Consider the following 25,170-nt stretch of genomic DNA (forward strand, 5'->3'; position numbering starts at 1 on the left):
GCTTAAGCACAATTCACACATTCTGGCCGGTCGGTTTCCCCGTCGGGTCTCCACATTTGAAAGCCTGGGCTCAGTTTTTTTGGGAAAAAAAAAAAAAGTTTCCTGAAGAGATCAAACGTGCACTTTCCAGGCAGTCGGACAAACAGTTCAAAGCCCGGAGTGGAGTCTCGGTTCTCGCCACTGATCCCGTACCTTGTTTGTACTTTAGCAGCAGCTCCCAGATTCCCCGGCGGGCGTAGGGGTCCACTCCCGCCGTGGGTTCATCCAAGATGACGATTTTCGAGCCGCCGACAAACGCGATGGCCACGGAGAGCTTCCTCTGCATCCCGCCTGAAAGACACAAGCAGAATTATGTAACCGGTATCTCGGGCAAAATCCTCCACAGCCATCGCCATCCGTCAACGCGAGCCGTCAGCGGGGAAACGGACACACTATTGGGAAGCGATTACGGAATAAATATGTCTGGATGTACCTTTCCATGTTTTATTGTCTTTTGCATGCCACACAGTGATTGATTGCGGGGGGGGAGCACATCCACCTGCCCGGCATAATTCCAGCTCTTCAAAATGCATCCGATGTAGTGCTAATGTAGTGGAAATGTCAGCATAGATCAACCTTGAAAGTCATATTTCAGTGATTTTGCTCGCAAGCAATCCGTGACTGGGGACGATTTATCAAGTAGGAGTTGCTTATGCGCCCCCCTACCCCCCCTCCCAGACAGTGAGTTACGACCCGTGACGCTCAGGTAGAGCCGATGCGAGCGCCTGCAGAGGGATGGAAAGGATAATCTACCGGCGTTCGTTGAGGAATTTACATCACGTCAGTCAGCGAGGACCCCGGACGCACCTGACAGGTTCTTAGCGAGTTCCTTGCGCTTGTGCGGCAGGCCCACGTCCTCGATGATCTGGTCCATCTCCATTTTCACCTCGTCGCGGCTGCGTCCTTTCAGCCGGGCGTAGAAGTAGATGTGCTCCTCCACCGTCAGCCTGCGAAAGGTTGGAAATAACACCGTTTGAGTGACGTGCGAGGGCAACGCCTGCCTCTTAATCACCCCCCCACCAAAAAGTGCCACGTTAATGCATTTTTGCCAACGCTCTAATTAAACTCCTGCGAACTGAAGTGAAAGTCTTGAATTATATCTTGACGAGAAACACAAAATGTCGTGATGCCTGCCTTTATTTTTTTTCTCCCCCCCCGCATGAATATTTTAACCTTACTTAATATAGACGCTTTTCGCTGTCTGGAATTAATATTAATGAAAGTAATTTGCAGGTGCTCGGCTGTAATTATGATGTAAGGCTGGCGTCGGGCTTCCAGGTAATCAGTTTGTGGAGGGAGAGAAGTAAAGGGTGAAACGGAAAAACAGAATAATGGCGGGGAATGACGACAGGAGGAATTTGGCGGACGGAGCGAACAAAAGGTCATTTCGGAAACGAGAAGAAAAAAAAATGGGGATAATGGTGTGTTGATGGGAAACATAAGCCAAGACTGAGCCCTCATTATGCATATGATTAAACTGCAGCGTAATGACCCTTTCTTCTTCTTCTTTCTTTTTTAACGCAGCCGAAACAAAACATGATTATGCTAATGGGCGGCATGAATCTGCCGAGTGCGCTCACTCGTTGAACAGGACGTTGTGCTGCGGACACATTCCCAAATATCTGCGGATGCTGTCCATGTCGGTGCAGATGTCGTATCCGTTGATGAAGGCCGTTCCCGACGTCGGCGGGAAGAGTCCGGTCAGGATCGACCTGCAGAGGAAGATAAAGGAGAGGAGCTGTTAATTTACAATAAGAAAAAGGCAGTTCTTGTCACTTTAAGGGAGTAAAAATAGATTTCTTGTGGGTCAGTTCCTGCAAACATGTTGCTGCTACTCTCTCTTCAGAAAATGGGTTCATTGTGGCCAAAACATCAGAAACTTGTCGGCTGGATTTTGGCAATCTTGCGAGGTTAAAGTGAACGAGCCGTGTGATTCAAGTGGCTTTATTCTGTTGGTGCCAACAGTTCGGGTCAAGAGAGACGAATGAAATGGTTTTTGAGAATTCTGGAAATGGATGAAATGTAGATGCACTGAACTGGTTACTTTTATCGCAGCATTGAGCTGTTATTTTACATGTGTTGAGTGTTGGTTTTACATGTATGTTTGGGAACATTAAGTAAAGGAAAAAAGCCTCATATGTTGTTCAACTTAAACGTGGAAGCAGCTTGGAACTTTGCACAAACAATGACAATATATAGACGTCTTCCTACCCATGAGTCAACGTCATTAATTGGTCAAAATAGCAAAAACTTTAAACCTCACATCAAATTCTACTGATGCTAGAGGCCCCAAAAGTTGGTGAAATGTCAATAAAAGACTGTATTTCTAGTAGGAAATAAGAATAAATCCATATAAATACACTTACAGGGACTTTCTGGGGCCACAGCAGCACCATAATTTGAAAAAAATTGCACTTTTCTCCCCATTTTTACAGATCAATAATGAAACATTTGGCTTGTGGTGAAGCTCTTCAATCATTTGTATCTGCTGGAGACAATTTAGTCGGTGGTTTCACCAAATTTCATGACTGTAGGAGAGAAATTGATCCATTAAAATGGACTCCTCGCAATGATGGTGTTGTTGAGGGTGAAAATACTAAAAATTTCCAGGACTGAAAATGCAATAAATTCACAATGTTGAAGCAGAATATTTTGCAGAATTTAGCTTTTGTGTCCCAAATAAGAAATAACTCTAAATAAAGAATGGAGCAATAGTTTTCTGGAATAATGCGGACTTTGCATGTTTGTCTGGAGATATTTCATCCTTTGTTCAAATCGTTTCGTCATAAAATAGAACAAATACTGAGCATTGTTTAAAAAAAAAAAAAGCCCATATCTCCATTGGCTTTTATTCTTTGGTGACAAATTCTGCATTAATCACTAAAGATCTTAGGACACAAACACCAGATCAATGGGATATATATGCAAACCTCCCACCAAGCGGGTGTTTTCTTTAAATAATACGAGCTCCCATCCAGACGGTATTGCAGCAGTGCATGTGTGAGACGGACAGAAAGTGTGCAAATGTGTGACAGAGTCCTTCCTCTGTCCTTCCTCTTATTGTTCTGTTCTGTTTGGTTCCAGTTGCTCAGAGCCGACGTCTTCCCTGCAGCCCTTAGTCTTGCATCACTTGCTCTCTCTGTCGCTCAGACTTTCTGGGCCACTGGGCTTCCACTTATTTGCTGTCATCCTAAAACCCCTTCCGACCTATTTTTATGTTTATTTTTTTTAAAAACAGCAATTAAATAACTCCCACTATCAACACAACAGCTGACTCCGTGTGATAAATGTCCTCTCAGACGACGCCCCCTCTTTCAAAGCGGTGACCACCGAATTAACTCCGGTACGGTCGCCATTGTGTACAATTTAGATTAGTTGCGCCCTCCCTCCCACCCCCACCCTGTGAAATTACACAAACGCCGAGCCAAGTGGCAAAACATGGGACAAACAGATAATAACGCGGCTCACATCGTGGTGGTCTTTCCGGCTCCGTTGTGGCCGAGGAAAGATGTGATCTGGCTCTCGTAGAAGTCCACGCTCAGCCCGTCCACGGCCAGCTTCTTCCCAGTCTTGTAGATTTTGACGAGGTTGCGCACCGAGACCCCTGCTGTCACGTTGGGCGGCGGTTTCTCCAGATATTCTGCAGAAAGGCGAGCACATGAACAGAGAAATGTGGAGGTAGAATCCAGATTTAAACAAAAAAATAGGCAGTAATAACACGAAAAACCCCACATCACATGTTAAGATATTCGTATTGTTTATGGATGCTGCAAAACAACATTTTGTAAAAGCTGGAAAAACAAAACTTTTTAAATAATATGTTTGGCAAACACAAAAAAACAACCAACTCTTACCATCTTCTGGTTAGTAATTAATCAAGAGATTGTAGTTTTTTGTTTTCCACAGTTTTACATTGTGGTAAATTACATTTTTGTGGCTTTTAAGTGTTTAACAAAGATGACTTTTTGATGTGAAGTTTTTTAAAAGACAAAAAATGTGACGCTTGATATTAGATTTTTGCAGATTTGTCGATGATTTCCAACTGATTTTGACTGATCACACGTTTCTCCTGAATGCTAACTTTTATGCAAGTTACTGTCGTTAAACTTCAGAAAATAAGGTGCTGTTTGCGATTAAATTACACTTCTTGTGTTTAATCTAGAGCATCAACAAGATGTTGAGAATCTCACGTATGCATAATAACTGCTTGGGTTACTGTACAGCTGCACACCAAAGGTACAAACAGGATAATAAAAAAAAAAGCAGCTTACCGCTATTTCCAGCGGCGTCTTTGAGCAGATCGATGTTTTCGTCGCTCACCGTCGCCCTCCCACACCAATAGGAACCGGTAAAAGGGAAGTACCACGGCCTGGGGATTCCGTATTGGCCTGGGAACAATCGCCGAGAACATTATTCACATTTTAATTTTGGCTTCGGCTTGAGAGAGTTCAGTAGCTGATGGTGCAGGAGTCCTTCTGACAGCCTGGCACCGATCCTGAGTTCTTTTAATTAGAGTCTATGAGAAAAGCATTACGGCGAGTCTGGTGGAGTCGCCGAGGCTGAAGCCAAAATCATCAAATGTAGCCTCAGACTGTTGGTAAAGTTGAATACCTGGAAAGACGTTCTCGATGTACCAGGTGAGGATGCAGTGTATAACGGTGTCGAGCAGCATCATGCCGATGGAGATGGCGAAGGTGTAGCCTTTAGCATCCTCCGGACTCTCGCTGATGTTGTACCACTGGATGCCGATGCCTTGTTCCTCGAACTTGGCAAAGTTCTCGCAGCCGTAGCCGAAGGCCACACTTGACAGTAAGCTCTGGGAACGAAGCACGCGCAGGTAAAAACATCCGTAGGTAAAAGGAAGAGCTGACGAGTAGACCAGACGTTCATACCCGTGTCTGCATGCTAAATGTGTAGCTGTTTGTTTTGGCATTAGCTTAGCATACCAAACAATGCCATTATGTTGGTTTTACACTTTATTTTCTGATAAAAGCTAAGAGATAGCATGCTAATTCATGAGCTTTACAAGGGCTGTAATGCAGGTTTTGTTAGCTTTGGACAGAACTAGGCATCTTTATTTTAACGCTAAGCTAACCAACGACTGCCTAAAGCTAAAAAATGTAACATATCAACATTGGAGTGAAACTCATAGAATATTTCATGGCTTTTGTGGAACAAGGCAAATATGTGTAGCTCTTGTTTTGTTTACGTTGAGCAACTTTTGTCCTTTTACTGAAGCCAGAGTTGTTGAGTAATATCATAATGGAGCCAAGGGCGTACATTTTAAATGCAACATGCAACAAAACTGGTAAAAATGGCGACACTACAGTCTTTGATGATGAAGTTTAGGCAATGACTCCACCAAAGTCGCACCAAAACAACATCCGACCATCCTACATTGTTCAGGTCCCATTTGTGTGAATCCTTTTGGTCCGTTTAAATTGAAAGCAGGCTTTCATTTGTCTTAAGTTTGTTGCTTTTGTTTGCACCAGCCTTTGAGCCTTCAGAATGAGGAGTCCAGTGATGCTAAAAATTCAAAAGTAATGCATGTCGAAGTTATTGTAAATATTCATACTGTCACTGTGAATTGGTTTTTGTTGGTTCTCACACATTTTGGATGAATTTTCTTGAAATCAGACTTGTTTTGGTGCATCCTGCATGGATTGGTCAACAGGTACAAACACACCAAGCTTCAACGTTGGTTACAAAATGTTCCACATATGTGCAGCAGAAAAGCTAGAAAGCTGTTTTACCGATTTTGATGATTGTTGGAATAATTTACCAAAGAAGTATTGGATTGCATCATCTTTCCATTCAGTGTTATATAAATCAACAGAAGACGCTCTATTGGTTTGTGATCTGGTTCGTCTGGAGACCAGATCAACACTTTGAGGTCTTCGTTGCTGTTCCTGAGCAGTTATTGTAGCTGCTGTGGAGGACTGTGCCTGGTCATGTTTAGGTGGGTGGTACATGTCAAAATAACATCCACATGAGTACCAGAAACACAGAGTTAGCAGCAGAACACCGGGTTCCAAAGAGCTGATCCATGTTATCCACTAGCTGGTTTTAATGTTGTGGCTGGTCACGTTGTACTTCAAGTGCTGTGTCACCTTTAAATTCAGGCACTAAAAAAAAAACGCTCCAAACAAAGATTTGTTGTTGCTTTCATACAGTAGGAAACTGCAAATGATGCTTTGCCCACGAGACATCATCTAGCACGGCCTCTCACTCCGCACTGCCATGTTGCCTGCCAGCTGTTTTATCACGCCTCATTTGCTCGCAACATTTATACTCCGGCAGAAGTGTTTGCCGAAGCTTTGGAGACGAATCATGGCGGACGCGGCCTGCCCCGATGCTGCACTAACAGGCAGAGGATCTGAAAGAGAAAGCTCTGCGGCGACGCCAAAACCTCTAGCTGCTAAGAGTGCTGGCAACTTGCAGCCCTGTCCTCCGCTGCCCATCTGCCCATCAGTCAGTAGATGAGGCCTGACAGCAGGGCTGGTGGGCAGCCATCCTTGACCTCTGTATGAATGCCTGACAACGCGGCAGGAGCCCCTCCTTTTGGCTTTTGAGAAAAAGGCCACGAGTTGGGAGGCAGACAAAACAAAACCCCCTCCACTGAACACACGTCAAACTGCACATCGTTCAGCGCTGAGAGGTGGCGCAATCCAGGTTCCCGTTTTTTTCTAAGAGGACATGTAGAGCCGGACCGACAAGAATCCCAGCTGACATGAGGGCAAGTCCGTCTGAAGAAAAGTCTCCGTTAAAAGCTGCAATTTGGAGCTCGTCTGTCTGCAAAGAGAAGCTCAGGATTTTGAAAAAAAAAAAGAAGAATATTTCGATAATTGAGTGATTGTTTTGGCCATTTTTCGGTGCCACACGTCCCCTTTCTTTTGCTTTTAAAATGTTCAAATTAGCACTTTGTTGGACGAAACACGCAATTTGAGGGCATCAGCTTTAGGAAATTGCCCGGCATTTACAGACACATCATCACTGTGGCGCGTCATCCCTCTTTCCCCTTCATTCTGCCACTGAATAAAAAAAAGAAAAATAACCTCCCGCCCCCATAATTGATAATAAAAATAACCTTTAGCTGCGGCCCCAGAGGAGGCCGTACAGTACATTCTATATTATAATGAGTGTCAGAGGAGTCCCATTGCTGCAGAAGCTGCCAGATGTTGTAAAAGCACAGATCAATTAACTGATTTAACCAAAAGGAAAAGCCTCACAAAGTTTTAATTCTTTTTTTTTTTTTTTAGGGAAGGGAAAATTACCATTTTTCAAGATTTTTCCAGGACTGAATGATTAATTGAAAATCTTGCTGCTTGTTTCCAGAACATAAAAGAACTGCGGGGCCTCCTCCTTTCCTTTCTACCTCATTAAAAACTGGAGGAGAAAGAGTGAGAAAATACTAAAAAAAGAAAAAGAAAAAGCACAGTTTCGTCGTTTCATAGCGGCCTCTCTGATACGCTGCCTGTAGCTCTCCCACATCAGAAACAGCTCGGCGGATCCAGGTGATCTTTTGAAATTCCACTCCGATTAAAGACTTCATTATCAGATACAACGTTCGGAGGGGGGAAAGAATCCGAACGCCTCGGCCGCGATGCAGTTTCATCTGAGCTGGGAGAAGAGAGAGAAACTGCACGTCTGTGATAAAGAGCAGGGATGAACCGGATAGCGGTTTGGTCAGAGGAACATTGCTCATGCTAATTAGAGGGCCAGAGGGCTATCCATCTAGCTGGAGCGCGGGGAGAAAAATAACAGCGCCAGGGGAGGACCTGGCAACCGCACTTTGTGTCGAGATTAAATAAGGTTTCGCTGTGCTTCATATGTAAAACCTCGGCCCAGCGTGCCGTCTGCAGAAAGGAAGTTTTCCATACATCATTTTAAAGGAACCTCTTCAAAGCTGAACAAAAAAAGCCTCGTCTCTCTGGCGCCGGTGTAAGATACGATTCACCGCCGGCTATTTGGAATCGATAACGTTTACCTTGACCTACCTACGCCAAAACATGACCCCGTTAAAATTCGGGGAAGATCCACCCGCCCTCGCCGCAATGAAGATTTCGTGCGTCTTCTGTCTGCAAACGACAGCTTGAGGACAAATGATAGCGGCGGCGGCGGCGTAAAGGTCACGCAGCAAGGCTACGCTGAAAGTTGAGCAATGGTGCACTATTTATCTTTATCCCTTAGAGGATGGGAGAAAAATCCCCCCGCAACTTCCCCACTGTGTGTCCGTCGAGGCTTTTGTGTTTCCGTCACCGGCTGGTTTTAGGGAAGAAAAAAAAATGTGTGAGAACAAACAGAAAACCCATCCACAGCGACAGGCTGGATATTTAAAACAACTCCTACACGCATTTGTTTCGTAATTTGAGTGTCACTGGACCCCTTAACTCATCCCGAAGGCTCACACCTTATTATCAGGAGAGCGCTGCGACAACAACAACAAACTTAAGGCAGATATCAGCGGCGACGAGAGGCACAAGTGACCCGCTCGGATTTAAACGGAACAAACAAAGTGTGACTGACAAAGTGTGATTAGAGCGGCAACAAAACACAACCCGGGAATTATGCCGGGGATGGAGTCGTGCATGATAACAGCAGGGGGAGATATTAAAAAGAAAAAGCTGAGGACGGACTTACCACGGCGACCTTGGCCTCGAAACCCATGACTTCGCTCCAGGCGTAGCAGAGGACGTGAGGCAGGTAGAGGACGAAGTAGATGAGGCCGCCGCACGCTGCTGCTAAGTTGGCCTTAGAGAAGAAGACGCTAACGAGGAAGCACTGGGTGACGGTGGTCAGGCAGAACACCAGCAGGAAGACGAAGATCACCGAGGGGTCGCTGTACTTCAGGACTTTACCGTACTGAGCAAAGAGAATGCGTTAAAGGAAGAGGAAAGGAATGTGATTCAACACCAGAAACATGTCAAAGAACACGGCAAACAAACTGATTCTGTGATTATGAGGGTTGATTTTTTTTTAAGGCAGAGTAAAAGGTGGTTTTTACACTTTTCCTGTTGGACTTATATTCAATTACGTAACCTGAAAGTCCTCGAATGTGTCACTCTTTTAGTCTGCCGGTTTGAAGGAGGACCCTTCTCTACTTTTAGAGAGCTACTCGTGCATCCATCCGTTCGCCCACGATGCACGATGACGTCTTTGCCGAGTCTTTTTTTTCTGCAAAGCGGCACTTGAGCCAGTGGGATAATGGTGCTATTGTGATGGATGCAGTTGTGATTAAAATCCTCACAGAGGACGTCGTTCAATGGAGCTCTTCAGATTGGCTTCTTTACCGTTTTGGGCTAAAGGTCTGAAATAATCCCCAAAAGTAGCGTCGGATCCTCCTTGAGTCAATCGACATGGAATCACCTTAAGGATAAGAGAAAGCAGGCAAGCGCTGACGAGGAGCGGCAGCGCGCTGGAAACCATCCAGCTGAGCCAATAGACGGCGCTCTTGAGGCCCATGATCATCACCGTCTCCTTGAGCCTCGCCTCCTTCTCGGAGACGATGCTCTTTACAATTATGGCCGCCGAGTAGATCCAGGATAAAGTCATGTATAAGGGGATGTTGCGAGCCAGCGAGCGGAGGAACCTGGAAGGTGGAGGAGCCAAACCAGACAAGACCCCATTCACACCCGGAGTTAGTGCTTAATCTGCATGTGGACAGGTGTTAGTTGGAAAGCCGTTGCATTGATATCATGCTAGCTGCACTATAACTACACCTCAATGTTGAAACTAGAACATTATGAAAGTGTCAGTGCAGCTTTAGCCAGTTACTGCATCCTGCTATGATTACACATAAGATATAATTTGTGGAAGTACATTTTATTTTAGCATCTTTGAGCTTTTACTTTTAAAGTCTATCAATCAGCTGTGAGTCACTGGCTGCTCGCAGTGAGCAGAACACAAAAGATTAGAACAAACAGCTCAGAAACTAGAAGTCGTATCAAAGTAATTCTTCCACCGTGTGAAGCACCATCTTGTTGTGAACAAACTGATGTATTTTCATGTCCGTTCTGTGTTTTATTCAGATTTGGTGGCAGGTTAGAGAGACCCTTCGTTTCTGGTTTAATTCGAATTTTGTTGCTCCGACATAATGGGAGTCAATGAGAGTTTTATTCGACTCACTCTGAGCTCTGAGGTGATTTATGGAAAAACTGTGAGTCCTACAGTGATGAGAGTCACACTGGATGGAAGAGGAGAAACACATCTACATTTCTATGTACATATTGTTCATGTAGAGGAGAAGTTGTGAAAAGCAGACGAGGTTAACCTTCGCTGTCTTCCAAAAAAATTCTGGATTTTCAACAATTTCATCAAACTTAAACCACAGCTGTGTAAAAACCATAAAATATATCATAAGACAGATTTAGAGGAATAACATTTAAAGCCTTGGGACGCTTTTAAACTTTAAAGGAAATTTCTGGAGTAAAGTACGTCGGAGCTACAAGGTTCCAAACATGGCTGCAGTCCTGCCCACTTACCATTCACTTCAATGGGGATTTTTGATGCAGTGTTTTGAGAATTTTGTAAAAACAGTATAAATAACCGCAACCAAAATGCACAGGACACCATTTCTGAACGAGCCACATGTTTTGATATATAATTTGTATGGGTTTTATCAAAGCTGCCGGATCACCTGGACATAACATAAACAGGATTGCATCACACTTTATCAACCGACTTTCCTTTTATAATATAATTGACAGAACTCAATAAGCCATCTAATGTCTTGCCAGTCGTAAGTTCTTCCTCACTAGAAACAGACAGAGAGCCTCAAGAACAGACTTCCAGTAGGAGAAAGTCCAGCGAGTCGCAGAGGGAACCAGATTCTAAGAAGTGACTTTTACAGAAAGGTCAACGCAGGAAACGGACGAGTCGTGAGATTTGTGGAAGCCGGGTCGCGCAGCGGTCAATCGCACAAATGCCACACAAGTATAGAAGTTCCTGTTCACACATTTATTCTTTGAAGCTGCCGTCGAATGTGCTGCTGCCCGTGCTGCACGGTCTCTTGAAGATTTCCATTACAGCCTCTCGTCACTGTCCTTTGGCAGTGAAGGAGGGTCGCATGTGGCTTTTTGCCAGACTCGACTGAACCGGGCGGCTTCTCAGCGTGTTGGCTTGATATAATTTACTGAAGCCGTGTTAACTCGTCATTTATACGTTTTCTTCCAGTGGAAGGTGTAAACACAACTTGCTGACTTGTAGGTTGATATTTTAGGTTTAAGTTGGAGACAATGTCCGAAGCAAACAAGGAGCTACTTCCTGACAACATACAACCAATCAGAAGGAACGTTGGGAACTGGGAATTCAGAGGGAATTCAGATTCTAAAAAGCCATTTGATTGAGCCAACATGGGGAAAAGATGATCAGTTTGTGGGGTAAACTTATGGAATAGTACGCAAGAGAAGACTGCTTGAACAATATAATAATGAAGAACAGTTCAGGTGTTCTTGAAGGTTTCTTGAAGGTATCAAATAAGGTTTGATGCACACAGGAAACAGTACGATACGAGATCTACGGACATGTGTTTAGTTGGTTTTTATTATCATCCGACTCATTTTCAGACCTTATATGAAGATTTTGTGCTGCTTTCTCATTTTGTGACATGTCTGACATAAATATAATAAATTAAATGAATCCCAGCTACTTGGTGAATACACGTAGTTTTAAATTCTACGTTGAGTGGTTGGTTTATGGTTAATTAACTTTACATTTAAAAAAAAAACTAGCTAGCAGCTCATCACGAGGACACCAATCGACTCCGCACCACCTTCTGCTCGGCTACATGTGCTGTAAAATAAAGTCCAACCAAATCTGCTCAACTATAATTGCACCATTTCTACATTACTTCTTTTCCTGCATTACCTTCTGTACTGACCAACAGCAGCTGATAGTAAAATTAGAAAAATGATAATACACATACTCTGTATAGCTACCATTTAAATTTAATTCGCCTTTTTAAATATTTTTTTCCCAAATTGATCAAAATAACTAATGATGTTGGACCCATTAGATAATTAAAGTCACAACACATGATACACCAGGAGCTGAGGGATGCTGAGACAAACTGTGGGTCTTTGTCTTCATTGTTGTGCCAGTTTACATCATCCATGTGTTTTAACAGCAGGTGAAATGTTTTTCACAGTAAAGCCTTAATCGAGCTCGCTTATAGCTGCTCGGTGGTGTACTACGTGGTTGCTAACGCTAATAACAAACACAGGACAGCTTGTTTTTTAACCTAAAGCAGCTGCCCAAGTCTAGAAATTACGGTGAGAACGGAAAGCTGAGCTACAAAACTAAAAAGACGGTAAAACGGGAAGTTTGTGGGTTCATGATCGCAACTTTTACACGTTTTTTTTTTCCTTTTGCAAACAAGATATTAAATTACAGACGTATTATTTGCTGCTAAATTTAATATCCTGTGTCCTTAGAAAGACGCATAAATACTTTATTGCTGCTGTATTTAAAATTGCACATTTCATATTGGGATAAAAACTTAGGAATGGTGCTACTGGATCATGAGTACTGCTGCATCAATGTGTAGAAAGCTTTTTGTTGGAGTATCATGTGGTTTGATGTAGTGTTAACATAGCTTATTATACTTAAATAAAATGTTCTGTGTTGAAATTCCTCATCATAAACTGAAATTTCTCAAGAGCTCCAAAGGTGTTTTTAAGACTGGAGTAAACATCAAGTTCCACCACTTGCCCAATAATATCTCATTATACTTTTTTTTGTCCTGAGTGATTAATTAGATGCCGATAGCGGTTCCAACTGTGAAGGTGGTCTTTGACGACGTCATTCTTTTTTTTTTTTCTCTCTCCCTTCGGCTCTCAATGCCGCTGAATTAATCAAATTTTAATGACCGACCGCAAACGCGAGGAAAACATTTGTAAAGGTGGCTTCACGCTGTCAAAACAAGAGCGCTGGGAGAGGAAACGTGCACCGATAGTCGCTGATCGGTGTTGGTTTTCCGTCACAGAGAGTGAGAGAGAGAAAGAAAAACCTGTCAAAGCCGGGTTCAGCTGATTCGACGTGGGAGCCAAGTGTGGGAGCCGTGTAAACATATCCGTCTGGATGCCAAACAGCGAATGCATTAGCTCCTCCATAATGGAAGAGGAAACAAGTGTAAAGCGACAGAGGACTCAGGTGCAGATGACAAAACCGGTTGTTGTCACACCTAATCCAGATACAGCCTAATGATAATTACCATTTGATTTGCTATTATTATTAATGTGCCGAAAATAGCTGTGAAATTATCATTTAGAACGGGCCTGTGATCTGAATACACATCTCGCCTGCAGTCGCTCCTCCAAGGCACTCGACTAACTCAATTTATTGTTATTAATGTTTACAAATTGTTGATGGCTTGCAAACACATTAGGATGATGGGAAATTACATTTCACCCAGCTGTTCAAATATCAGTTTTTATTTACCAGCCGCATTTTCCAATTAAACTGCAAAAATTGATTAGGCCAATCTGAAATAACCATCCTTTTTTATTTTATTAACTGAGCCTACAAAACAAGGAGGTGCTGAAGGATGCTGGCCGTATAAAGGAGGCCGACAATAACTGCTGCTGCTGCTGCTGCTCAGTTTGTCACCGAGGCCAGAACGCTCTCCCTTTAATGATAACAGTGGCCTGTGCTTATTTCCGAATCGATTCTTTGGGAGACGATCATTTCAGCAGATAAACAAGGTCACTAAATCTCCCCAAACCGCTGATTCCACCGAGAGATTAATACATAAACAACTACTTTTTATACTTCCAGTGTATGGATATTTGCTGGAGGCCAACCAATACTGGATTTTGGGGGCTTGAAATATCAGCTAGTATTCCTTATGTGCATGTACATTTAAGACAGTTTTCTTCACCGATAGTTAGAGGCGTTATTAATTGATTTGTCCTAAACGTGACTAAACCGCAGCAGACATCTAACTATATGCTAAGAGCATATTTTTAATGACAGAAACAGGACTTCAGGAGCCAAAATGGCCAGATAATAGCAGCCTCTTGGCCCTTGTAGACTCCACACAGAGTTTGAAAGACTCCAATGAAGCGCAAACTCAACCTGGAAGCCAATAACCACCACAGAAGTCTTTGACGCCCATTGCTAGCTAAACCCCAACAATGTTCTCCGCTTGCAAACATGGAACCACCTCCGTGGGTCACTACCTTAAACTGTATCATGGATGCTAATGACTAATCGATTAGTTGCTATTTGTAACTTAACCGATTAAAAATATATCAACGAATGAGGCAGAAGACGAACGACAAACATGTTCGAAAATGTACCACAGATTAGCTGCAGTACCTGGTTGCACCAACAGGTGGAGTCTCCTACTGTTTAACACATCAGGGGCTGATCCTGTGGGAGCTTAGCGAGTACAGTGCAACCGTCTTGTGCCGCTTAATGGCTACCGTTCAGAGCTCTCCTGGTATTAGCGAGCGAAAATGCACGACTATAGTTAGCTACGCGCTAACGTATGATTGTCTAAGCCTCGTGTGTAGCAATATCACATGATCAGGATCATAGCGTATTCGTTAGCCTGTGTAAAGATGCTCTCCGAGACAATTTTTTGTTACTGATTAATCAATTATGAGATAAGATCCTCGACTATTGCTTTACGAAATTATTCAAAATTAGCATCCCTAAAAAAACAGCTAAAACCGCAAACAAAGTTCAGTTTTCCAGCTCATTGAACAGTAACAGCAAATGTACAACAAGTGCATTCTGCTACATATGCTAGCAGGGTATAGCAGCATCGTTGTTAATCACATGAGCTCTGTCTGGAAGTCATTAAGCGTCACAGAAGTCTTGGTGCCCGTCGCTAGCTGGACCATCACTGGTCACAACAACATTTAACGTTAAGAGGCGCCATCTGATGGCATGATCAGATACTACAGCTAACATACAATACATTTCCTGACATGCATGTCCTTCATCGTCTGCCTTATTGGGTAATATATTTTTAATCGGTTGAAATATCAATAATGTCCAAAATATATACGCACATAGATGTTTGACTGAAAAGAGGAATGGTTTATTAACTTCCCAGCAGTGTTTTTTACAAACGAGTCAGCAGTGTAGCGTAAAGACACCACTTGACTCCGCATCAGCTCTGCTACATGCGCTACGGTAAAGGACGAGTATTGTAAACGATGGGCATCTTTTTTCTGCATTATGTTCTGTAACAAACAAACCAAAAACGCATGCACCAATATATATAACAGGCTACTGTACAGATTTCCTTTTTTTGTTTTGACTCTGTATATATTATCCACGTACTTTAATAGCTGGTGAAATATCAGACACAGTAAACAAAAAAAACATTAAATATTAAGACTTCAGAATAATGCTTTCACATGTGTTCTTGAAGCGACGCTTTGTTTTGGTGAGTGTTGGGAAAAACACAGGCTGAATATTAATCTTATTTAAGGCTAATTCAGGAGTTAATGTGTCAGAGGACTTTATAAAAAAATATATATAAACTTGAGCAGTGCAAAACATACTTCAGCCCCCACTGCGGGGCTTTTTCTTTGAACATGAGGTCTTTGCTCCACAACTGTTCCCCCACTTACAGTTATTAACCAGCTAATTAGATTTAACATAATGTAAAAAAAAAAAAAAAAAACAGTGTACAGCGTTCCAGTGGCAAAAGATAATTAATTTCCACTGCAATCATTGAAATGCACATTACCAAACATTCGCTTGGCAAATTACATAAATAGAAGCAATTACAATTACGTCCTGCATTTACATGCAATGAAAGAAAACACTGGTGGCGGGACTTTAATCTGATGAAACCGCAGTTTTGGTGGCATGCTTAATTAATTAGCAGAAGAGGGTTGATTTGAAGAATGACGGACGATGATTTGATTGCGTGCTCGGATATGATTAAGGATACCAAAACACAAAGCATGAGCAACTCTGAATGACCCGTAAGACTATAAAGATGCAGATTCTGAATTTCTTGCCGCATTTGACGAGCTTTTGTCGCCTTTGTTGGGAGTGATAATTTGTTTTTAGATGAAATTAAATGGGAATTGTTTCAAATATAGAAAAAAGATCAAGGCTACAAAACTGTAAAAACACCAACAAAGCTCGGTTGAAAATGAAACATTTGGTGTGTTTTTGCATACAGAGAAAACTAAATATGCAAAAGCCAGTGGGTTTTTAATCATGTTCCCATTCTGTGAACATTTCAACACTCCAGCGTTCAGAAGCTGCTTCACCTTCGCCATTGTATGCTTTGTGTTTTGATGTTTTCAATTCGACTTCTCGAGACTTGCACTGACCTTAACCATGACACTTATGAGAGCACAGGGAACCACGAGCAGAACAATGTTCTCCGCAAACCTGGCGGACCAAAGGGCGCCGTTCTGAATGCCGACGGCGCGCAGCACCTCCTTGAGCCGCAGTTCCTTCTCCAGCACCAGGGTTTTGATGGACATGCTCACCGTGTACATGAAGGCCAGCACCAGGAACATGGGCAGCATGTTTCCGATGCTCTGTATGAAGCTGGTCACAGGGGAGAGCAATCGAACAAGATCAGAGCGGCTCACCAAGTGGGAGCATGATGAAGGTGGTACTGTGGAGCCTAACTGGACTTGTAGGGGCGTAAACAAATCCAATATTGATCTATCATTCATTATTATCTTCATATGCATTCATGTGTAAATGTTAGATTTATATTTAGAAGAGAAAACACCGTCTGCTCAACGCTTGCTCTGCTACATGTGCTGCAAGGTGTTGGCTCATTTCATGTAAAACGTTCAGCCTGACCTCCCCAGAATCAGCTCATGTCCGATATGCAGCTACTTTAGCGTATTTAATGAAGTTTTACCGTCATACTGTGAATGTTTTCAGAGCTACAGACCCGTGAAGTGCACACGAGTGCCTCATAAGTCCATAAATACAGGAGACAAACATTTCAGGGTTGAGAACCACTTCTGTATAAACAACTAAACCAACGTTACATCCACTCAAGATGTCGCAATCTAAAGATTCAATCAGCTTTTTGTTCCCTTTATTCTACACATAACTGTAAGTATCAGCATTATGGGATGTCTCATAGAAACAATCATTGGTACCCTGGATGTGTTTCTGTGTTAAAGAAAACTTTAAAAAGTGCATTCTGGGTAAACTTCCAAGGCTCATGTGTGACGGCGGTTGGTCAGAACAAGTTCTAGCCAACGAAAAGTCTCAGTTTTACCTACAAAAGTAACCAGAATCATCTTCTAGACACGATAATTGTCTAATATTGGCATATTTCAACAGTCTACCCACTGATACTGATGCTCTGAGTTGGTTATAGAGGAAATTATGGGCAACAAAAACAAGATTTTGGATGTAAAATGGATTTGGTTGTCGTTACCAACAGAGTTTAAATGTGTTTTTCATCCTTGCAAATTCCACGTGTCTATCTCCTGCACTGATGAAGCTATGAGGCCTTCAAAATGCTAAAAACCACTAAATTTGGACGAATTTATGTCCTCTCAGTCCTCTCTGAGTCATAGTATGAAGGTTAAACTTTGCATGTCGTCATTAAATATGATAAAGCTATAGCAAATCTAAAAATCAGCTGATTCTGAGGTGGTCAAATGGAAGGAACTGACTGATTTAGATGGAGCTACCCTATTAAAAAGCTATTTCTAAAAGACAGCAATCATCTTTTTACATATACTGTTCTGTGGTACCAACATATCTGTGACATGCCGACAGTATCAGCCAACGTCAACAGCGTACAGATGTTGGAAAGGCTTAAAAACAAACGTACAGTGCAATAAATGACCCGATAATGAAATTAAATTAGCTCATATTTGCCTGTACATCATATTCAATTGTTAAATTCGTTTAATAAAAGAAAAATCTTTGCTGAAAACCGAGGGACGAGCTGCGTTCCCCACCGCCGCCGCCGTCGAGGTGTTATCATTTTTACGCTGAGCTAACCTTTGTAAACTCGGTGCATCAGCTCAATTGAGCGTTTAGTGCCTCACCTCGTGCCAGAGATGATGTACGATTCGATGCTGTTACAACACAATAAGGCGATATTAAACCGGCTTCATAATGCCACCAAAATGCCATGTCAATACCTCCGCCGCCGCCAATATAATAAAGTGCTTCCTGTGCTTTATTAGACAGTGAAGGAGAGACATCACATGCCTCGTGGCAAAGTATGGATTCTACATATCGCCTGCGTCGTTGCACCAACACCGGACGCCGTGATGCAGGCGGAGCACAGATGAAGTAACGCTGCAGTAATTGGAAGGACAAAGCTCCTCTTTCAGGCCATTTAACACTAACAATTGATCAAAGCGTGCTTCCACTACATTTGCATGAAATGAATTTGCCCAATAATTCTGGACAAGTTCTGTTTTTTGTTGTTTTTTTTACTTTGAATTCCTGCCAAGTGGCCACAGTTCACTCAAACATCTACTTTTCTTAATTGATAGTTGGCTCTGCTTATTTGTTGTTGTTGTTTTTCTTCTCTTATTTACATTTTCTTTTCCAAAAAAAATTGTTTCACTGTAATTATCTTTCAGAAAGTATTCGCTTTAACAGATTAGCAGCTTTCGGCTCAATTTGACAAAGTTAAAAAAACAAAAAGACGACGACACTCGAAGCGCGTTAATTCTTGGGTTAATTTTAAAATCGGCTCAGGAGAGAGGAGCCTGAATGGGAGCCTGAACGGGAGCTAGCAACGGGACGGATCTCTTTTCAAAGCCGTGGGGAAGGATTGGTTGACGAGTTAACCCTCACATACTGTTTCACGTCAAATTTGACCTGTTTTGACATTAAAAATAACCTAAACGTCGTTCTTTCAGCCTGAAATTTCACCAATTTTTCCAGAAGTGACCCAAAATACACTAAATTTTATTCTTTTGTGCAGTTGTTTTGTTTAATTTGACACAGGAAAATGTTGGTTTTGGGGAATCTTGAAGCTGTGAAACTGTTTTAGTCACATTTATTAATCGGCCCTGCAGACTTTCTAAATAGATGTGTAGTTTTTTCTCCACAGGCATACGATTAAAGTTCAGACACAAGGCCACAAAAACCTACAAATCCCACCCAAATAAAACCTCCAAACCCGCGAAATTCAAAACTCAAAGAGGCCTCGACAAACAGCTAATTGAGTCGCGTTTTCTCGGCGAGGCGAGCGGGCCTCGTGCGGCACGGCGGCATCAAGACGAATGCTAATTCCGCCGTTATCTGCTCCCAGATTGCACCCCGGCGTCTCTGGAACAGCTGACAGCCGGTGTGAGTTAACTCCTTCTGCGACTGGCGGCACCGGAGGGGAAGAGATCAGTCATGCACACCGTGTCTGACACTGACAACCTTGCCACCAGATGCTGCTGAATTATACATTCGCTGATCGATCAAAGGTGCTTAAGTAATAGAACTCCGGGCGGATCTGTGTTACGGGGCTCCGCTTACATCGGCGGGATGACCTAAATTTAGGAGAGCTTTTTTTTTTTTTTTTTCCTCTCTCTCAGTAAATCGAGAGATAGTAGAGCAGCACAGCCTCCCCGGAGGTTGGATGCTAAAAGAAAGGAAAGAAAGCAGCTTCCATTTTGAGCAAACACGCCGTCGAGCTCCTCGGCCGGGAAGAAACGAGCGACTCATCGAAGGCAACAGGCTTCATTTTTCAGATGCGGATGATTTCATTGCTGCTACAAATTATTTTCTGGAGCGGCGACGCGTGCCGTACGTGGTTCTGGCATGAAGGCTGCTTCAGATGCCATATTCCATGCGGCTCCTCGGCTTTTATCTGACGGCAAGACAAAATAAAGTAAAATTGCATTATGCTTCTACTTATTCCACAGAGACCTCAGCACAGCCAGAGGGAAAAGAAAAAAGACGTGAGAACCGGCGAGAGCGAGGTTTTGCTTTCTGTACTTCTTGACATTAAACAATAATAATTGCAGGGTAAGAAACCGAGATTTGTGGAAAAACAAGATGCATTATTCAGGTCGTGGTTTATTCTACAAACTTTAAAACGTAGTCCTAAAACAGCAAATTGACCCAAATGATCAATCGTTCTTCAGGTTTTATCAGAACATCTGCTCGCTATGGACAGTACACTTACAGTTTAGACTTCATTTTTCTGTTTTTCAGGCTTTGGTGCAATCAATTGGAATAAAGTAACACATAACATACTGTATTCTGAGCTTATATGGACTCTGTCATTGGTTTTCTTCATGCATTGATTTGTATTTGTAGTTGCTAACATGCTAACAGTCAGAGTTCTGCACCAACAGATCTATTTTTTCCTGCGATAGACAGTAAAGTTTCACTTGAGGCCCTAAGTATTTGGACAGCTATGCATTTTTTTCAATTTTTCAGGCTTTCATTTAATTTCATTTGAAATAAACTAATAATATAATTGGTTTTCTTCATGAATCTTTCTGTATTTGTAGTTGCTAACATGCTAATAGCCACAGTTCTGCACCAATAGATTATTTTGCTCGCTATGGAGAGTGAAGTTTCAGTTTAGGCCCCAAGTATTTGGACAGCTACACATTTTTTTTTCAGTTTTTCAGGCTTTAATTTAATCTAATTTCAAATAAAGCAATAATATAACTGGTTTTCTTCATGCATCTTTCTGTATTTATAGTTGCTAACATGCTAACAGCCAGAGTTCTGCACCAGTAGATCTATTTTTGCTCGCTATAGACAGTAAAGTTTCAGTTTAGATGTTGAAAACTACACATTTTTTTCAGTTTTTCAGGCTTTAATTTAATTTAATTTGAAAAAAAGTAATAATACAACTGGTTTTCTACATGCATATTTCTGTATTTGTAGTTGCTAACATGCTAACAGCCACAGTTCTGTACCAGTAGATCTATTTTTGCTAGCTACAGACAGTAAAGTCACAGTTTAGACCGTAAGTAGTTGCATTTTTCTGTTTTTCAGGCTTTAGTACTTAATTTGAAATAAAGCAATACACAACATACTGTTATCTCAACTTATATAGACTCTGGCATTGATTCTCTTCATGCATTGTTCTGTATTTGTAGGTGCTAACATGCTAACAGCCAGAGTTCTGCACCAAGAGATCTATTTTTGCTCGCTATAGACAGTAAAGTTTCAGTTTAGACTTTGAAAGCTTCACATTTTTTTTCAGTTTTTCAGGCTTTAGCTCATTTAATTTGAAATAAACTAATAATACAACTGGTTTTCTTCGTGCATCTTTCTGTCTTTGTAGTTGCCACGATGCCATGAGCCATCTTTGCGTCACGAGACCACTGAATCTTTTTCCTCAGACTCCTGAAAATTTTCACAAATTCAAGGCGAGCTGCCTTTAGCTCCAGAGCAGCTTCCATCCAATCATAAAAACCTGATTGATGAAGCGCTGAGATGGCCGTAATTCCTGCAGGAGGCGTCTGCAGAAGACTTCAGAAGCTCTGACCGTTGGCTTCTTGACCAAGACCTCTCTCGCTCGGCCGGCTAACGCTAGCAGCGGTCAGTAATTTCACAATTACCGAGGCCACAGGGCTCCCGGGAGCAAGAAATTGTTTTATATCCTCTATCCGATCTATCTTCCGCCGCAATTTCATCACTGAAGTCCAGAGAGAGTTGCTTTGACTTGAGGGTTTGGTTTTATGTTGGCGGTCCAGAGCAAAGGGTCTGAATACGTTTTAATATTTTCAATAAATTCTGAGAAATTTAAGAAATAAAAACTGAAAAATACTTTTGCTCTAGTTGTGGCAGCAGATGGATGATTTGTGCCAGGCGGGAAAAAAAATCTTTTAGGTACTGGTTAAACTGGTTGCTTTTTCTATTCGTGGTGATTTTGTGGAGGAGCGTCGACGAAACTTTGAAGAGCCAAACTTTTATTTCATCGAGTGTTGATCGGTTTGAGTGACAGCTTTTAGAGAAGTACGGTATTAAAAAGCTATTTGCAGGAACATTATATTAACACTAACATCGATATGTTCTACATTTACAAGACTTGGTGCAACATTTACATTTTGCAAACACTGAATAATTTTTGCAGCATCAATATTTTCTACATACAGATGAATCTGCATGACACAAGAACGTTATTTTCTAGATTTTGCAAACTGCGAAATCTGCAAAAATCCATATTTCAGGCCTCCATTGTAGGAGAACACGGTGCAATATCAACATTTACTGCATTTAAAACGAATCTGTTCTATGTTTAGAGGAACCGTGTCCAATGTTGGTATTTCCTACATGATATAGAATCTGTGCGGCATCAATATTCTCTACATTTAGAAGACTTTGTGCAATATTTATACGTTCTACATACAGAATAATATAGAAGAATGTACACGACGTAAATATTTACTTCTCCACACGAGAGGATCTGTGCAAAGCGTCGGAAAACGATTGCTGTTTATTTATGTTTTTCCACTGGTGTCCCTCCGTTTATCTTCTTTGCTGCAAATGTCCCCGCTGTGGGATTAATAAAGGATTATCTTATCTAATCTTATCTCATCTCATCGCCGTTTTCTGCTTTATTAATGCTGCGTTTGTGTCATTTAGCTGCTTGGACAGCGTCTGACGCGATACAGGATTCAACTGCTGCCGCTTGTTGCGGCTTTCTGGCCATTTAGCACAACAGCAGCAGCGACCATTTAGAGAAATAAAAAAGCGTCCTGGTGTGTGACTTTATTATGCCAGTTATTATTAATACATGAATCTTTGGGAGAATTTTTTTTGCGAAGCTGGAATTACAGCATAAAGTATTAAACGGCCCCTTCCTGGACCGAGGCTTCTCTCTCGGATGTCGCCGATGCAGCAGAAGCACATAAAGCAGAGCAGATTTTTAATAGTTACGAGCGCCCGATGTTCTAATTGTGAGAGTTTTGCAGCTTAATTAGCTCCCGCAGACCCTCGACTGGGATATTCCTCAACATGCCCCAACACCCAGCCCGATGTGAAAGACCTATTGATGGGGAGCGCCGCCTCAGGATCCAAACAAGGCGAGCCTCTGATTCGGGGAGCGTGCGATGGCACAGAGGCCGGCGATAAAGGACTGGTTTATGCGCTATCGGGCCCCGCGGGGGTCAAGTTTTATCCCACACCGTCGCGGCGGGCGCCGTGTGAATATGAAGGCGGCGGGGAGCTTACGCGGCTTCGGTTATCTCGGGTTCAGAATGCCAGCGGGGTCAGGAGGAGCCCGGGCCGCCGCTGGTTCGCCGGGCGCACCGCCGGCAAAAAGCTCCGAGGAGGAAATGAGAAACACGAAGAGGAAATGATTTCCAAAGGGAGCCGTGATGAGCGCTGGGGTCGGTGTAGATAGCGGAGGCCTGTTGGTGAGAGTTTATCGGGCAAGCAGAGATGATTGGAAAGACAAGGCGGCGGTAATTAGTGACGCAGTCGGCTCCAGTTTACCGGCTCAAATTTAAAAATAAAGAAGCCGTAATACGGAACATTTGTGTGCAGTCACACTTTCTCTCCATCTCAGCGTCAATGTTTTTTTAATTCCATTTTAGGGGGAATAAAAACATCCATCCGATTGTCCTCCCGTTCATTTTTCGCCCGGCGACACGACTATAAAAAATAATTACCGCCAAAGTTCTTCCCCGTCCGTCGCCGCCGCCTCTCTGGGTTTTAGCGCATCTTCCTTCACTCTCAATTATTAATGGACGAAAAAGCTTTTTTTTCCCTCCAATTATTAATCATTTATAGGAACGCCCAAATGTCTCAGAAGGGGAAAGAGTAAATGGTGGAGGGACCGAGGGTATTGCATCGTCCGTGTTTATTAATCCTTTTGTTTTAGGCCAGGAAACAAACCGCACCACGAACCGTAGAAGCCGGTGAAGGTGCCGCTCATTTCCAACCTGCTGTGAGCGTACTCTGTAATAAATAGGAAGGATTACTTTGTGTTCGTGATGCCTCTGGAGCTCCACTGGGCGCAGTATTTAGCTCAGCTCCACTCCCATCAGCAAATCTCATCGCCTGGCTCGCCGAAACCGAGCGTGCCCGCCGAGGCCGTTAGAACAAATGCGAATTACGTGTTTTAAAGTTTAGCGAAGCGGCAACGGAACAGAGTGCGAGACCGTCAGAGTGCGTTTAATCTTCCGACGGTAAATGATGACCTCACGGTGAACCAACGTGATGAAAACCGCTTTAAATCTGGATTTTAAACGCATCTTAAAGCGCACGACTCGACAACTTGTAGACATCGGCAGCCCAAACGCATTCAAAGTAATTTTCTTTCTGCCGTGGCCTCTTTAAATATGTTGATCCGAACATCCTCCTCCCTCCCTTCCTCCCTGAAGGTTGATTCACTGTAAATCCAAAGCAAATAATATTTTAAAATTAGATCCCTAATCTCGGCGGGTCGGGAAGATGTTGTGTCTCCTGAAAGGCTGGATGTGCACTGTGTTGCTGGGCCTAAATCTCCCTGGTAATTATCTCCTCTCTTGATGGCGTCGCTGGGCTTTTCCCTTTATTAATGGAGATCATAATGCTGCGTGGATGGGAGCAATTTCCCAGACTCTGAGGAAATCTTGGGAAAGATTTGCTCGCGATACCGCATCGCTGGCGTCCCCGCGAGGCGAACCGTCCGACGCTTTCCGACGGATCAATCTCCGGAGCTGCTCACTTTGTTGGAAACACGAGACGCGAGGCGACTCTAAGCGGTGAATAATTCAGGAACTTCCTGTGGTTTGGCTAAAATCGATAGCTCCTGTCCCCCCTCTCGCTCACTTCCTCTCCCTCGCTGGATATTTATTATTTACTTTTAACAATGACATTATTAAGAGAGCCCCTTATCTTCGGCTTTTCATCCGTCAGAGCTGCGGGATATTAAAGAAAAGGGCGAGTTAGACAAATAAGAGGAAGCATCTCTCCGCGGGGAAATCTGCAGGGCCAAAGTGACTGATAAGACCATAACTCAAGTTGTGCGGTGGCAGCGAGTGGCGACTCCCCGGAGTGCAGCGTACCGGCGTAATGCCCTCTTCCTCTAATCACGGGGAGAGCGGCCCTTTGTACTCACACGTCCTCCACGTAGCAGGGATACGGCATCTGCTGGGCGAAGACGCCGAGCGGCTCGGGCTTGGACGTCTGCGCTCGGATGATGCCGTGATCCATCATGTCCTGCAGGTAGGCGAAGCCGCCCCACACGTAGCGCAGGTCGCTGTAGGAGTTGTC

The 25,170-nt window shown here is 43.0% G+C and overlaps 1 protein-coding gene across 1 annotated transcript in view; it reads right to left on the reverse strand.

Moving 5' to 3' along the window:
- The window catches only part of LOC103363284 (ATP-binding cassette sub-family A member 1), a gene marked incomplete at its 5' end in the record, with an annotated part of 152,575 nt that overhangs the window by 117,757 nt on the left and 9,648 nt on the right, over positions 1-25,170 (reverse strand). Inside the window, 9 exons of the mRNA XM_008289967.1 lie at positions 193-330; positions 847-986; positions 1,620-1,751; positions 3,508-3,679; positions 4,311-4,427; positions 4,651-4,855; positions 8,680-8,901; positions 16,341-16,563; positions 25,016-25,170. The exon at positions 25,016-25,170 is cut by the window's right edge and continues 10 nt beyond it. Of these exons, the coding sequence (XP_008288189.1) occupies positions 193-330; positions 847-986; positions 1,620-1,751; positions 3,508-3,679; positions 4,311-4,427; positions 4,651-4,855; positions 8,680-8,901; positions 16,341-16,563; positions 25,016-25,170 (1,504 nt within the window). The remainder of the gene's footprint in view (positions 1-192; positions 331-846; positions 987-1,619; positions 1,752-3,507; positions 3,680-4,310; positions 4,428-4,650; positions 4,856-8,679; positions 8,902-16,340; positions 16,564-25,015) is intronic.

This window comes from Stegastes partitus, unplaced genomic scaffold (genome assembly GCF_000690725.1).
Source record: "Stegastes partitus isolate 25-593 unplaced genomic scaffold, Stegastes_partitus-1.0.2 Scaffold648, whole genome shotgun sequence".
Taxonomy (NCBI): domain Eukaryota; kingdom Metazoa; phylum Chordata; class Actinopteri; family Pomacentridae; genus Stegastes; species Stegastes partitus.